The sequence below is a fragment of the Kogia breviceps genome, chromosome 7 (genome assembly GCF_026419965.1).
Source record: "Kogia breviceps isolate mKogBre1 chromosome 7, mKogBre1 haplotype 1, whole genome shotgun sequence".
NCBI classification, from domain to species: Eukaryota; Metazoa; Chordata; class Mammalia; order Artiodactyla; family Physeteridae; genus Kogia; species Kogia breviceps.
In genome coordinates this window covers 16,029,188-16,045,218 of record NC_081316.1, presented here as the reverse complement: position 1 = coordinate 16,045,218, position 16,031 = coordinate 16,029,188, and the positions used below count along the sequence as shown (strand labels likewise).

The window sequence follows — 16,031 nt, the reverse complement described above, 5'->3', positions numbered from 1 at the left end:
GCGGCCCCGGGTCCCAAACGCCCGGCTGAGCAATTCGTGGTTCAGCCCAGAGGGAGGTATTTGCTGGTCGCCGGCTCCGTTCGGAAAGGCACGCGGGGCCGCTGGAACACGCAGGCCGGTGGGCGGGCAGGCCGGGCCTCTCCGGGCCGCAATACAAAGCGGAGAGCACCCGTAGGGCCGGGCGCCGAGCCCTGCCGAGAGCCCGCCTTCTGGCCGGTCAAGTGTGGAAGGTTTCGTGGAGGAAGAGGCGTTTAAACCGTTCCGAGTCCACCGTGACCCCGAAAGACCCCAGCACCTAGTTAGTCACTGGGGCTTACACTGCTGCACCCCTGCCCCCGAGCCCTCATCTTTCTCCCAAATGGCCGGAGTTCAGGTGCAGCAAGACTGGAGGTGAGCCGAGGGCAGAGGACCAACTTAGTTGGCCTGGCTGCAGCCACGGCAGTCAGGGAGCTCACGTCTTGGCCCCAGAGCCCAGCCTTGGCTGAGGCTCAGCCTGGGACCCCTCACTCCAGCCATTCATCATGCTCTGCCCAGTCCCAGGACCCGCCTCCTGGAGGGAGGCCCCAGCCTCCTCAGAAGCTGAGGAGCACTGGGTGGCCTCCATGAGGCACAGTAACTGTGCCACTTCGGCCACTGGGCTTCTCTTACCAGCTGAACTAGTAAGGGCAGGCATGGGACCCCTTCTTCTTTTTAGCTCTCCCCCTTCCCTCATGTAAAATAATATTTCAGAGTCCCTACCACACATACACCTTTCTCACATATTAAATGTTTGCTGGAACAGATTAGGAGGAAATGAATCTGATAGGTGAATTCACACAGTTCAAAAGTCAGGAGTCAGAAGAGGAGCAGCCTGCTTATGGTGGACTTTCAGGCGTCTAGTGGAAGAAGGTAGTTTTTCAAGGGGGAGGCTTCCAGAGGCCCTTTACATGCCTCCACTGGACTTCTGTAGAGGACTCCCTGGGTGAGTGGGGAAGGTGTGGACTTTGGGGGCAGATGGGCCTCCTTCTCTACTCCTTCCTGGAACCTGTGAGTCTGGCCAGGGGGCTTTCCTTTCCAGGCTGTATCCTCGTCTGTCACCTGAGAATCCCGTCATCTACCTCGTGGGTCCACGGTGATGATGGTGTGAGCTCTGGCAGGGGCACTAATGTTTGCCCCCTTCCCCTTCCTTTCCCAGGCTCTGCTTCCCTTGTCAACCCTCCACTCTTACCCTGGACCCTTCTGTTCAGTTGACATTAAGCGAGCACCTGCTACTTGCTTGTCTTTTGAATATATCCTGGGCAAATAAGTTTGACTAACACTGTCTGGGAGAGAGGTGAATTTAGTTCATTCACCCAACAAATATTTATTGAGCACTTTGGTTGTACCAGACCCTGACAGGGGCTGGGACACAGTAGGGGCTTTGTGGAAACTCTGATGAAGTTTCGTAGATGATGCTAGACACAGGCAGTCTTTCTCATCGGGGGAACAACTCAAATGTCTCCGCTTGTGGAAAGAAAGTTACACAGTGTACGGATCGAGGCTCCAGGAGGGAGGGATATTTGTCCATGCTGTCCACTGCTGTCTCTCCAGCATCTACAGCTGTGCCTGGCACATAGTGGGTTGTCAATAAACATTTGTTGAATGACTGAATATCCTATGTTTCTTGACTCATGTGACACATTCAGCCTTTTATGTTACAAATTTTCTAGAGGCATAAATACAAAGCAAATTTCTTTATTATGAGGAAAGCTATAGTGCAAGTTCGGTGTGATAAAGGGCAACTCTCAGAGATGGGGGGGCATGGAGAATGTGACTGTCTAAAGGACCAGTGACAAGCATGTCATCCAATCACAGAAACCCAACGTTGCCACTTTTGTCCATTTGGAAACCGGAAATCCAGATTTATGTGTGAAACCTACCAATTTTTATTTTATTTATCTATCTATTTATTTATTTATTGGCCACGCTGCACAGCTTGCAGGATCTTCGTTCCCCGACCAGGCATCAAACCCGGGGGCTCAGCAGTGAAAGCGCAGAGTCCTAACCACTGGACCACCAGGAAATTCCCCGAAATCTACCAGTTTTTGAATGTTGACATAGCTTTTTTTTTAAAACGTGGAATGAGTGAAATAAAATACATTCGTGGGGGAGATTTGACCCGTGGGCTGCCAGTGTGTGGCCTGTGGTTCATGAGCCAGACGATGTGTGTGAACTTGGGTAGACACTGAGCTGAACTGCGAGCTCCATAAGGGCAGGCGCTTCTGCTCTGTTCACACAGGGCCAGTTCGATATCGATCTCTCCTTCCTTAGTTCAGTCAACAAATATTCATTGAGCACCTACTGTATGCTAGCACTGGGTATCCTGTGATGCAAGGCAAACAAAGAATAAGGAAATGATTAGTGTGTTGCAGGACATTTAACTAGTGATGGGATGGTGACAGGCGAGGGGCGCTGAGATCTGAATGAGAGGTAGGAGCCAGCTGTGCAGAGCAGGGAAGAGCCTGATCCGTAAATGGCTCAGGTGGCACAAAGGCCCCAGAGCAGGAGTGAGCAGTGCCTGTGTGTGTGTGTGTGTGTGCGTATGTGACGAACCGAAAGGCGAGGGGGCTGGATCATGAGGGGATGGGAAGGTGTAGGAACTGACCCTGGAGAGGCAGGTCGGTCATGTCCTGTGAGGCTCAGTGCAGTGGGAAGCCTTGGATCTGCTATGGGGAGAGGAGTGTGTCACCAGGGGAGGGGTGCTGAGGGTGGCAGTAGGGAGACCAGTGAGGAGGCTACCGTCATAGTCCAAGAAGGAGGGGATGGTGGCCTGGGCCAGCTGCATGCAGAGCCATGAGTGCTAATTCCAGGTGACACGAGTAGCCATGCCTCTGGTACAGTGGACAGGGGTGTGAAGGGAAGCAGAACCCTAGCAGGCAAGCAAGGACCATGTTCCCCAAAGGCTGGTGGCTGGCAGCCGCCTTCAGAGCTCGGCTCCCATCCCAAGCAGCCCAGGGAGAGCTAGGGCAGGAGTCGGATGGAGAGGTTTTGGAGTAACCCCTTCCTGTTCTCAGAGAAGGCTTCTGGGGGCAGCCGGGATGGGGTTGGGTGGGGCAGGGGCTTAGAAGCATAGCGGCTCGGGGCAGAAAGGCTTTTGGGAGCTGTGCTGCGAGGACAAGCAGAACAGAGCACTGGACCTGGAGTCAGGCTGCCCCGGGCTCTTAGTCTCCAGGGACTCGGGCTAAGCCCCGTCTGTACAGGGGGCTCTGACTTCCAGCTCCACTCCTCAGAGCTGTCAAGAGATGCTGTTGATTCACTTTTGCCCAGAAGCCTAGCAGCCCTTGAAAATGGACTCAGCCTTAAAGCAGGCTGACAGTGCCCCTGGCCACCGAGGCCTCTGCTTGGCTCAAATAGTGACTTTTCCAGCTCTGTTTGACAGTAGCCCCATGGAGGCTGCAAAGCCCCTGACAAACTGTGACATGCTGTGGGTGACACTGACACCTCCATCTCTTGCTGAGTTCTGTCCTGTCATCTCCCAAAGCATCTGGAATCTTCCCACACCTCCGTCTCCACGTTTACCAGCCCGATCCTTCGCAACTGAATAAAGTCCTTGGGGCCCAGCGTGCTCTGGCCCCAGCTGGCCTCCTGACCCCGTGCTTCTCCCTTCTCACTGACCGTGTGTGTGCCCGCCACACTGCTGGCCCTCTGTCCACTGAACTGGCCAAATCCTGTTCCCAGCTCACGCCTCTCCTCTGCTGCTCCTTCTTCCCGGAAGGCTTTTCCCCACTTGATGACTGGCTCGCTCTCGTTACTCAGGTTTCAGCCACATGTGCCCTCTTCCAAGAGTCCTCTCTGACTGCCCTAGCTAAATCGTTGTCCCCACAGTCACTTCTGTCCCATTACCCTATTTTCTTATTCTTTTTTGCAGCATCTCTCTTTTAAAAAAATATTTATTTATTTATTATTTATTTGGTTGCACCGGGTCTTAGTTGCAGCAGGCTGGCTCCTGAGTTGCTGCTCCAAGGCTCCTCAGTTGTGGCTCGCCTGCTCCTTAGTTGCGGCAGGCAGGCTCCTTAGTTGTGGCATGCAAACTCTTAGTTGTGGCATGCATGTGGGATCTAGTTCCCCAACCAGGGATCGAACCCGGGCCCCTTGCATTGGGAACGCAGAGTCTTATCCACTGCGCCGCCAGGGAAGTCCCTGCAGAATCTCTTATTCCATGAAATTTTGATTTGTCTTGTTTGTTCCTTTCTCCCCCAGTGTAAGTTCTGTACATGAGGGGCCTCTTTTAACATCATTTTTAGTAGCTTTATTTAGATATAGTTCACATACCGTAAAACTCACCCTTTTAAAGTGTACAGTTCAGTGTTCTGTTTTGTTTTGGTTTTTCTTTTTTATGTTTTGGGCCGTGCTGTGCAGCTTCCGGGACCTTAGTTCCCTGACCAGGGATTGAACCCGTGCCCTCAGCAGTGAAAACACAGAGACCTAGCCACTGGACTGCCAGGGAATTCCCAATTCAGTGGTTTTTAGTATCTTCACAGAGCTGTGCAACCACCACCACTGTCTTCCATAACATTTTCATCACCCCAAAAGAAAGCCCGTACCTGTTAGCAGTCACTCTCCATTCCTCCCAACCCCCCGCTCCTGGAACCCGCTACTCTGCTCTCTATGGATTTGCATATTGATGTGTTCTTTTTAAAGCATCTCTGTATCCCCAGTGCCTAGTGCTGTGAGGATGGGTATCTCCCATTTTACAGATGAGAAAACTGAGACTCAGGACTTCTCAGGAAACTGACTTTCCCTTTTTTCAGTGTGCCTAATGTCTCCACAGAACTGGGCTGCCCTGGGGAGGATGGAAACTCAGCAGAAGAGAAGAAATGAGTTGTGGGCATTGAGTGGGGAGTTCCCTGCTCAGCCACTTGCTGCAGCCCTCACCTGGGCCCTCTTGGCTGGGAGGTCACTCTTCGGGGTGGGCTTGCTGACTGCACATTCAGTGCTGGTGGTCTGAGTTCAATGTTACGCCTAGCCTGTGCCAGGGACAGTACCAGCACCACCCTCCCACAGGGGAGCAGACATCTGGGCAGGCAGGTGAAGGCTGACAGTAACTGTGTGAGTGGAGGGCCAAGTCAGGGATAGCAAGGGGCTGTGGCCTGAAGTCCAGGCTCCACCTTTTAGGAGCTCTGTGACTGAGCAAGTGACTGCACCCCGCTGGGCCTCCCCTTCCTTCTCTGGGAATGGTACCCATCCACAGGTACCTCAGGCTGCTGTAAGCCTCAGTGAATCCATGTGGATGCTCCCACCACAGCATCGAAAGCTACACGTGGGTTCCCTGCCTCCAAACCCTGGGCCCCAAGGAGCAAAGGCTCAGAAAGGCTGGTGGCTGTCAGAGGCTGAACAGGGGCCAGAGCCAGCATTGTAGTTCCTGACCCTTTGAGGCCTGTCTCCTCAACTGTAAAAGGGGGTTAATAATCATTCATCCCTCCCTGTAAGTGATAAGGGCTGGGGATGTGCAGTTATCAGCACCTTCTGGGCCTCAGACAGGCTCCTGTTACCCCCAAGCTGCCTTCCCTCCCAGGGCTGCTGTCATCCTGGCCTCTTTCATCCTAGATTTAATTAGCCAGGCAGCCCCACTCCACAGCCTCTCTGACCGAAGTCATCACTCCCATTTTATAGGTGGGGAAACTGAGGCACCTAGAGGGAAGTAGTTTGGGATTGCCACCTGTGAGTCAACTGTTGAGCCAGGGCCCAGAGAAGCTGGGACTGGGTTTTCCAGCTGGACTTGTCCCTTTGGGTGGGTCCCTGTCTCCATCCCCTTGGCACCCTGGGCACCCAGAGAGCCTCTTTTCCAGCTCTCTCTACCTCACCACTCCCTACCACCTCCCATCTGGAGGGCAGCAGGAGGGGGTGGGGAGGGGCCTGCCAAGCCCGGAGAAAGGTGAGAAACTAGTTGGCAGAGGCTGGCATGGGGGCTCAGGCCTGTTTCATCTTCAGAGCGGGCTAATGAGAGCCAGAGGTGTTACTCAGATGGGCGGGCCCTGGAAATCAGCAATCAGTGGGGCGTCTGCAGCCTGGACCCTAGACCCAGGAGGGGCTGCTAGCTGAGCCCCAGGCCCAGCCCTCTGAGTGCCCCCAAACAGCCCTTCTCCAGCCCTCTGGAAGTCAAGAGTGCTGGGCTCGGGCACTGCTTGACCCCAGATCTCCTGCGGCGGCAAGGCCTCAGTTTCCCGGTCCGTGCTAAAGCGTGCTGTGAGTCCCGTGACCGGCCAGGCCCTGCCAGTCCTCACATCTGCATCCCGTTCTTTTCTGGCTTCATCGCAGCTTGGGACTTGGCCCCGCCAGCTTTACCTTGGTCTGGCTGCCACGACCCTAGCCGACCGTCGGCGCGGCCTCCACCAAAGGTCAGCAGCTTCCGCCTGCCCCGACCCCGGCGCCGGCTCAGCGCCCCCAAGCCGAGCGGGTGGGGAGCCGGGGCCGGCGTCGGGGAAGCGAAGCCAAGCCCTGCGGCGCCCGCCCGACCGGTTTAGCCGGGCCCACGGCGAGCAGTTCCTGCGGGCGCCCGGGGACCGCACCTTGTACACCCTCCAGCGGCCACACGGGGAGCCCCAAGGACTCCAATCCGCGTCACCCACAGGGGCCGCGGGCGACTGGCGCAGGGTGCGCCGCGCCCGGGCGCCGGCGCGGGGCGCGCTGGTTGCCATCCTCAGCAGTCTGGCAGGCGCGGGCGGGGCCCGGGCCGCTGTCCACCGGAGCGCCCTGAGATTGCAGTCCGCGCGCAGAGGGGACCCTGGCATCCGGGAGCCCAGGCCCACCCAGGTCCACCGCCTCTGCCTGGGCCTGCGCACAGCGGGACAGTTAGCCCCAGCGAAACCAGCGAGTCTTCACCTGCCAGCCGGGAGGGCGAGGGGGCGGCGGCCCGGAGGGCGGGGGAGGCGGTGGTCCCGTTACGGTCCCGCCCCCGCGAGGGACCCGCCTCAGTTCGGCCGCCCACGCGCCGCGCGCCCCGCCCCACCCCGCCCCGCCCAGCGCAGCCAGCCCGGAAGTAGCAGGCCGGCTAGAGCGCCAATGGCCGTTGGGTCAGGCAGGGTGAGAGCGGCCGACCGGTCACCGAGGGCGCCGGGGCGGTGCTGTGGCTTCGGTACCGGCTGCGGGCAGGCGGCCTAATGAGCTCTCGGCACGCACCCCCGCGCCAGCTGCCTGGCCGGCACTCCCGCCCCTGCTCGCCAGCCTTCCTCCCCGCGGGGAACCTGGTCCCGCCCTAGCGTCACCCCCGAAACCTGGGTTTCATCTCGGGACCCGGGTGCGGGGTCCCCGCTGAGGGCGGTTGGGATCTGCTAGGCGGCCCTGGGGTGACAGTGGCCCCTTCGGGGTTGGCGCAGGGGCTCGCGCGCCCTCTGGCGGCCCTCGGGCGCCGCGCGTCTCCAGGCCGCACGTCTGATCCTCCCTCGCTCTTCTGCAGGGACTTGCGTGCCTGACCATGGGGCCCACGAGCCGGGAAACCTGGGCCCAGCGCCTGGGCACCTTCCGGGCCAGCCCGTCCGCCTTCATGGCAGGTCCTGAGGGTGAGGATCTGGGTCGTCACCTGCTGAGCGACCTGAGGAGTGAGAAGCTGAGCGAGCCGACTAAGGTAGGCCCTGCGCGTGACCCGTGTCCTGGCCCAGGTGGTCCCTTCAGCCCGCCGTGCCCTGAACCTCAGCTTCGTGATTCCCACCCACAACCCCCTATCCCCAGATTTCCTTGCTGGCTCTGAGCTTGGAGTACCCAGCCCAGCTGTGGCCGGACGCTCCTGCGGCCGAAGCAGCCGCCACTTCCCTGTTGGATACCCTGGTCCTTCTACCCCCGCGGCCCTCGGCTCTGCGGCGGCCCCTTCTGCTGGCGGCCACCACAGCCTTGGCGGCAGGAGGTGTGCTGGGCCCCACCTCGGGAGCCTCCCGCCGGCTCTTGCCCCTGCTGCTGGGCTTGGCCTCGGGCCGCGATTTGGGGCGAAGCTTTGGCCCTGCCTCGGAACAGCGCACCCTGCAGGCCACAGCGTGGGAGTGCCTGCGGGAGCTGGAGAGCTGCAAGCCTGGGCTGCTGGGGGGCTGTCTGGGGCTGCTGCGGGGCCTTCTGGGGCAGGAGCGCGCCGTACAGCCACTCAGCCTGCTGCTGGCACTTGCCCTGCGAAACGCCTTGGTGATACAAGCCAGGGCCAGGGCTGGCCTGCAGGGCCTGCTCGTGGCTGGGGACTGGCCCACTGAGGGGGGTCCCTGGAACTGGATGCTGGCTGAGGAGGGGGATGCCCACCTTCAGCCCCAGGCACCCAGTTGGCCAGCAGCTGAGGAGGGGGAATGTCGCCTTGCCACGCTGGAGCTCAGTCCTGAGGAGGCCCGGGAGCTGCGGGCTGCTGTGGCACAGCTTCTGGACGCCTCCTACCTGCTCACTCCTGTGGCCCAGGCCCAGCTTCTGTGGCTGCTGGGCTGGGCCCTGCGGGGTCTTCGGGGACAGCCACCAGTGCTCTTCAAGCCACAGCTGGTACGGCTGCTGGGAACAGCACAGCTGACGCTGCTGCACGCCGTTCTGGCTCTGAAGGCGGCCTTTGGTGAGGCACTGTTCACAGCCCAGGATGAGGCCTTGCTGCTTCGCCGGCTCACCTTGGCTGCCCAGCACCCGGCCCTGCCCCTGCCCGCCCATCTCTTCTACCTGCACTGCCTCTTGAACTTTCCTGAGAACTGGCCGCTGGGCCCCGCAGGCGAGGAGGCTGCCCCGCTATTGCTGGGGTCCCAGCTATGCCGTGGCCTCCTGCCCAGTCTCCTGCATGACCCGATGGCCCTTCTGGCCCGCCTGCATCTGCTGTGCCTCCTCTGTGTGGAAGACGAAGAAAAGGAGGAAAAGGGCCAGGATCAGAGCCCCCGGCGGTACCTGGAGGAGCTACTGGCTGGCCTGCGGCAGAGGGCAGCCCTGGATGGTGGCCCCCGGGCCTTAGCCACTCTCTGCTTCCAGGCCTCCTACCTCGTTGCTCGCTGCCTGGCCGGGCAACCTGTGGTGCTGACACCCTTGACCCACGGACTGGCCCAGCTGTACCGAGCCCAGCCTGCACTGGCTCCCCATTTCGTGGATCTCTTGGATCGGGTGGGCCCTGAGCTGGGGGAACCCTTAAAGGTGGTCTTGCGGCAGGAGGTGGTGTCCAGGCCAGGCAGGGATGGAGCCCTTCGTTGGCACCTGCAGATGCTGGCAAGGGTGGCAGATGGGGATGCCCAGAGTGCCACCCTCGGCTTCCTGCAGGCTGCAGCTGCCCGCTGCACGGACTGGGGCCTCCAGCAGGCCCTTCTGCAGGTCTGCCGGGCCCTGCTGCGGGCAGGTGTTGGGGGAGGCCTGGCGGACTTGCTGCAGACCCTGGCCAGGCAGCTGGAGGACCCTGATGGGCGGGACCATGCGCGCCTCTACTACATCCTCCTGGCCCACCTGGAAGAGCCCAAGCTGGGGGTGGCCCTGGGCCCCTCCCTTGCCGCACCTGCACTGGCCTCTTCACTGGTGGCCGAGAACCAGGGCTTTGCTGCAGCACTGATGGTGCAGGAGGCCCCGGCCCCGATTCGGCTAAGCGTGGGTCCCCACAGAGCCAAGGGCCCGGTCCCAGTGCTGCAGCTCCAGGTGGAGGTGCTGGAGCAGGTGTATTCTCTGGAACTGCGCTTCCGTGTGGAAAGACAGCTCTATGCACCCTTGGGGGCTGTGCATGTGCCCTACCTGTGCCCTGGCCGCCCCACCCGCCCTCTGCTGCTGCCTCTGCAGCCCCGACACCCGGCTCCCTCGAGGCTGGCTGTGCGCGCCCTGTACACCACACCCAGCGGCCTCACCTGCCACGCTCACCTGCCACCCCTGCTTGTGAACTTCTCTGACCTCTTTCTGCCTTTCCCCCAGCCCCCCGAGGGGGCCGAGCTGGGCTTCTTTGAGGAGCTCTGGGACTCCTGCCTGCCAAAGGGCACCGAGAGTCGGTTGTGGTGCCCTCTCGGGCCACACGGACTGGAGGCCTTGGTGTCTCGCCACCTGGAGCCCTTTGTGGTGGTGGCCCAACCCCCGACCAGCTACCTTATAGCCATCCGTCTACCCCCAGACTCGCGGTTGCTGCTGCGGCTGGAAGCAGCCCAGGCGGACGGAGTGCCTGTGGCCCTGCGGACTGATGACTGGGCCGTGCTGCCTCTGGTGGGGGACTACCTCCGGGGCCTGTCAGCGGCTGGCTGAGCCCCAGGGCCAGGCCAGGTAGGAGCAGGACTGTGGCCTTTGCAGGCTCTTGCCCAAGAAGGGCTGCTGAGAGCCAGGATACAGCCCTGTAGCTCCTTTCTGTAAAAATAAGACAAAACAAAAAAACCCCTATATTTGCTAACAACCCTCACTGGTTTGTTTTCTTTGGGACCCTGGTTGGGGAAGGCACACTGGGATGGGGGTCAGAGGCTCCAGGAAAGCTTCCAAGCTAGGAACCCCCAGACTGCAGGGCATGAAAGTTCCTTCCTGCCCGGATATGCTAGGATTCTCTAGAATCCCTGCCCAAGAGGCAGGAGAAAAACTATCCACATCTTTGCTTCCCAGAGAGGCAAAAGCCTTGCTCAAAGCCACCCAGCAATTTAGGAATGAGAGTGAAGCTGGACTTGGGCCTCCTGACCTGTGAGCCAGTGCTTTTCAACTCCAGAGGTTTGCAGGGTCTCTGCACAGGGAGCTCAGGCTAGGTAGGAAGAGGGACCAGTGGGCAGAAACAGAGGAGGCTGCAGCGGCCTGGTGGCCCCTTCCTCTAGAGCCCGTGAGCCACAACTACCGAGCCCACACAACAACTGCTGAAGCCCGCGCTCTGCAACAAGAAAAGCCACCGCGATGAGAAGCCCACGCAGCGCAATGAAGAGTAGCCCACGCTCACAGCAACTAGAGAAAGCCCGTGCAGCAACAAAGACCCAATGCTGCCAAAAATAAATAAATAAATAAAAGAACATTACTCGTTAAAAAAGCAAAGATTATAGAATATTGTATCCAACAAGAGAAGAATACATGTTCTCAAGTGCCCATGGAACATCCAGTGCAACAGACCACATTTTGGGGGCCATAAAACACTCCTTAACAAATTTAAAAGAACAGAAATCTGCTTTTGGACCACAATGGAATTAAAGTAGAAATCAATGACAGAATGATAGCGGGAAAATTCCCAAATATTTGGAGATTAAGCAACATACTTCTGTATAACACATGGGTCAAAGAAGCCCCATGAGAAATTTTAAACTATCCTGAACTAAATGAAAATGAAAATACAACTTGTCAAAATCTGTGTGATTCAGTGAAAGCAATACTTGGAGTGAGGTTTGTGGCATTAAATGAATATATTAGAAAATAAGAAAGATATAAAAATCAATAATCTAACCCTTTACTTTAGGATACTAGAGAAAGAAGAGTAATATGAGTCTACAGCAAGTAGAGGAAGATAAATAAAAATTAAAGCAGAAATCAGTGAAATTGAAAGGAGGAATTCAACAGAGAAAATCGACAAAACCAAAAGCTGGTTCTATGAAAAGATCAGTAAAATTGATAAGACTCTAGCTAGGCTAACTAAGAAAAAAAGAGAACACAAATTATTAATACCAGAAATAAAAGAGGGGTCATCACTACTGAGCCCATGGACATTAAAGGGATAATAAATATTATGAACAATTCCGTGCCCACAATCTGATAACTTAAATGAAGTGGACCAATTCCTTGAACGACACAAAGTTACAAAACTTACACAAAGGAAAATAGATAATCTGAATAGAGCTATATCTCGAGAAAGTGAATCAATAATTAATAGTTATAATGGTTAATACTGTATATTGTTAACATATAATAATAAATATGTGAGGTGACACATATATCAAATCATCACGATGTACACTTTAAATATCTTACAATTTTATTTGTCAGTTATACCTCAGTAAAGCTGAAAAAAAAATCTCTTAAAATGAACAACAACAAAAATTAGTGAAAGTCTCCTAAAAAAAAAAGCAACAGGCTGAGATGGTTCCCTGGTGAATTCTTCTTGTGAAAAAACATTTCAGAAAGAATAACAATTCCTTACAATCTCTTCCAGAAAATAGAAGCAGAGTGCACACTTCCTAATTCATTCTATGAGACCAGCATTATCCTAATACCAACACCAGATAAAGACATCACGAGAAAGGAAACTACAGATCAATATCACTCATGAACATAGGTGCAAAAATCCTCCACAAAAAAATTAGGAAATTGAATTCAATATACATAAATGTATGCTAACACTATAAAAGAGTAAACAATGGAAAGATGAACTAAACTATTTAAAAGATCACATAGGGCAGGAGAGAACTGTTTGCAAGGAACAGGAATAGACACTAGGTTTCTCTAAATCTTACTTTGTCGTTTGACTTTGGAAATGTAAATAATCACATAAAGTAAAAGTAAATCTTTTATGGCTTCCCTGGTGGCGCAGTGGTTGAGAGGCTCCCTGCCAGTGCAGTGGACACAGGTTCGAGCCCTAGTCTGGGAGGATCCCACATGCCGCGGAGCAACTGGGCCCATGAGCCACAATTACTGAGCCTGCGCATCTGGAGCCTGTGCTCCGCAACAAGAGAGGCCGCGATAGTGAGAGGCCCGCGCACCACGATGAAGAGTGCACCCCCCCCCCGCCGTAACTAGAGAAAGCCCTCGCACAGAAACGAAGACCCAACACACCATAAATAAATAAATAAATAAATTTTTAAAAAAGGAAATCTTTTAAAAGCTATCTTGAAAAGTCACAAGAGAAATGAAACAAACGATCCTAACTTTGTATCCAACTGGTAGCATAACCATAGAACTTAAAACCAGTCAATTGATTGTACATCCTAGTGGAATATACCTTAAGGACAAAAAGAACTACAAAAATAAAATTTTAAGCTGTTTGGTAATCATATTGTTAGCTGTAGTGTTGCTATTTTTATTCTGAGACTGTTGTGTACGTAGTGTGGAACCAAGTTGCTGAGAACTGGGGTGTTTCAATGTAGGAGGAAAAGATAAAGGTAAGAGCAATCAGGTTAGTAAAACCCCTGTAGTCCTACATGTAATAGTATAAACTCAGAAGTATTCTCTTTTTGAAAGAGAAAAATACATATTTCCTAGCTTTGTCCAACTGAAAACATTTAGAAACCATGTCCACTGAAAACATCTAGAAACAACCTTGCAGTCATGAGCACATCTAGTGTCAAACCGAATTGGTAAATATCACTTCTTAGTAAAAGGAACCAAGGATCCTTGGAGAAGGGATCCTTGGATGATTCCAAGTCTGGGGTGGGAACTGTTCAAGATGACCCAGGAATATCTTGTGGTTCTGAAAAACAAGGAAACCTATAAAAGACTACTAGGGTCGCATAAAAAGACTCAGGAGCTCACTTGAAGAGGTTCCCACCAGAAAAAGATAGGACAATTTCAGGATCAATAAGAATAACAAATACAAGTAACTGAAACATTCAAAATGTTAAAAATCCATTATTTAATAATGATACCTGTTAAATAATGATACCTTTTTTTTTTAAAGGTCACCATTGGAGCATGCCAGGGAAACAAGTTATTTCAAAAACTGAGAAATAGAAGGAAAGTATCAAGCGATTATTTTGCCTTTTTTATACTCAGTGTACCAGTGGGCAACCAAATAGTAGATGAGGGACAGTTTCTTTTGAGGAGTATTCGGATAAATGAAGAAGAAGTGGTGGACTTCGAATATCAGTTTTGTAACCGCTAGTGAATTGAAGGGTCTGGGCAATGATCATCCAGGGCTGCTAACATCACAAAAAAGGGAAACATGAGGTATTATGTCCCTCCTGATGGAAAACACACCACCTCCCTTGAAGCAGTCTTCCCCGTCCCCCACAACGAATCTGATAAAGCTAGATCTAATTACTAATTTACAGGAAATACAGGGCAGATGAAAACACCACTACAGGAATGCAATCACTAAAATCCAGACTATGGGAAACTTACCCAACCAAAAAAGTAAAAATAAATCAAACATCTACTCCCAAGTTAAAAAACCCTTAGTAGTACAGCTTTAACAAGATACATATATATAAGCAAATTGAAAGGGCTTTGTGAGTATTGGTGAAATAGCATAAGCATTCCCATGAAAGTTTCAGGAAAAAGAAAAGGAGGTCTGTTGATACCAGTCACATTTAAGATTGTGATGTATTGAGGAGGTAAATTATCATTGTTTGAAAGTGAGATGACTAACTCTGGGAGACCCAGGAAATAAAACAAACTATTAGGAATAAGGAAAATTTTCAATAGATATCTGTTTAAAAAATTAATATGTAAGAATCAACAGCTTTGGGACTCCCCTGGTGGTGCAGTTGTTAAGAATCCGCCTGCCAATGCAGGGGACACAGGTTCGAGCCCTGGTCTGGGAAGATCCCACCTGCCACGGAGCAACTAAGCCCGCGTGCCACAACCACTGAGCCTGCACGCCACAACTACTGAAGCCCACGTGCCTAGAGCCCGTGCTCCGCAACAAGAGAAGCCCCCGCAGTGAGAAGCCTGCGCACTGCAACGAAGAGTAGCCCCTGCTCACTGCAACTAGAGAAAGCCCGCGCGCAGCAGCGAAGACCCAACACAGCCAAAAATAAATAAATTAATTTTTTTAAAAAAAGAATCAACAGCTTTCCTGAAAACTATGTCCTACAGGCCAAATCCAGCCCACTGTGTTTTTGCAAATAAAGTTTTATTGGAACACAGCCATGCTTATTTATTTACATATTGTCTATGGCTGTTTTTACGCTACAATGACAAAGCTGAATACTTGTGTCAGAGACCAAATGTGAGGTACACCAACCTCTGCTATAGATAAATAATAATCAGAATGTAAAAGGAAAAATAGAAAAAAAAGGATCTTGTTTGTAATATAAACAATATAAGCTATCTAGGAATAAGCTTTAAAATATGTATAAAAGAAGAAAACCCCACAACCGTATGGATAGACATGAAAGGAGACACAAATAAATGGTATTATGTATCTTATGCTTGGTAGAAAATGAAAGCAAAACTCTAATCTGTCAATACCCTCCAGCCAAAGACCACCAGGCACGCATCTGTAGTTATTAGTTTTGCAGTGTAGGGTATCTCAGTAAGAAGGCATTAGGAAGGATTTCTAGGATTCGGGCTTGTGTTGGGGATATGAGGGAGGGTTTAAAGAAGTAGGACTTTTCTCTGGATTGGATGCTGTCAGCAAGTGGGAGTATTTCTATGATGGGATATGTTAACAAATCTTAACTATACGGAGGCTAAAGCTGCAATTGGTAAAGTAGCAACAGAAACTTATATTATCCAAGATATAGGTATTTTCATTATTTTTGTGTGTTGGACAATATTTGTATCTTTGTCAGTGTTCACATGATTACAGAATGATCTTGTTTTTGTTTGGATTCTTCACATCACAGAGTGACCTTGTCTGATGTCTATGTTCTGTGAAATTGTTCATGTTCAACAGAACACCAAGGCCAGCTCCTGGATGTCCGAGGATGTTTTTCTCTTTCCCAAATCTATAAATTAAATGCAATTTTAATGTTAATTACCCATTATGTATGGGTTCGTTTTATGAGAGTACTTGACAAAATCTATTTAAGTTGGGTATCCGGACAAATAAACATTAAAGAAGAGTTAAGAAATCAAAAGGGAAAGAGTACTGCGAAAACTAGACATTAAAAGAAAAGGCTGATATATTTGACCACAAAGATAAAAGCCTTCTCTGTAATAAAAATGACCAATACAGAAGTTTGTAAGACAAACTCTGGTAAAATATCTTCAACACATTTGAGGAAGGGTTGATAATCCCGAGTTAAACACACATATACAAACTAGACAAAACAAAACACTCTCTACCAGTCAATATATAAAAAGTGAACTCTTAGGGATTGTTTATTTATTTATTTTTTTCTTGTGGTACGCGGGCCTCTCCCGTTGTGGAGCACAGGCTCCGGACGCACAGGCTCAGCGGCCATGGCTCATGGACCCAGCCGCTCCGCGGCATGTGGGATCTTCCCGGACCGGGGCACGAACCCGTGTCCCCTGCAAAAGCAGGCGGA

General features: G+C 52.6%; 1 protein-coding gene across 7 annotated transcripts; it reads left to right on the top strand.

Moving 5' to 3' along the window:
- Positions 1–6,627: 6,627 nt before the first annotated feature.
- AP5B1 (adaptor related protein complex 5 subunit beta 1) lies at positions 6,628–14,660 on the top strand. 7 transcript variants are annotated; one of them, XM_067037576.1, is made up of 4 exons: positions 6,628–7,041; positions 7,415–7,582; positions 7,687–10,188; positions 14,331–14,660. In XM_067037576.1, exons 1-3 carry the CDS (start codon positions 7,021–7,023, stop codon positions 10,168–10,170), a joined length of 2,673 nt encoding a protein of 890 aa, XP_066893677.1. In that variant the 5' UTR covers positions 6,628–7,020; the 3' UTR covers positions 10,171–10,188; positions 14,331–14,660. The 7 variants fall into 7 exon arrangements, with proteins under 7 accessions (XP_066893677.1, XP_066893676.1, XP_066893675.1 ...); XM_067037575.1 differs by lacking the exon at positions 14,331–14,660 and adding an exon at positions 13,496–14,282; XM_067037574.1 differs by lacking the exon at positions 14,331–14,660 and adding an exon at positions 10,719–11,198 and having other exon boundaries at positions 6,629–7,041.
- The last annotated feature ends 1,371 nt before the right edge of the window (positions 14,661–16,031 follow it).

What these genes read in the sequence shown, in the direction of transcription:
- AP5B1 (XM_067037576.1), top strand. Translation starts at nt 7,021, where the DNA reads ATGGCCGTTGGGTCAGGCAGG. An exon ending in TGGCCGTTGGGTCAGGCAGG is followed by an intron (nt 7,042 to 7,414) that starts GTGAGAGCGGCC and finishes GCTCTTCTGCAG; the next exon opens with GGACTTGCGTGCCTGACCAT. An exon ending in AGCTGAGCGAGCCGACTAAG is followed by an intron (nt 7,583 to 7,686) that starts GTAGGCCCTGCG and finishes CCCTATCCCCAG; the next exon opens with ATTTCCTTGCTGGCTCTGAG.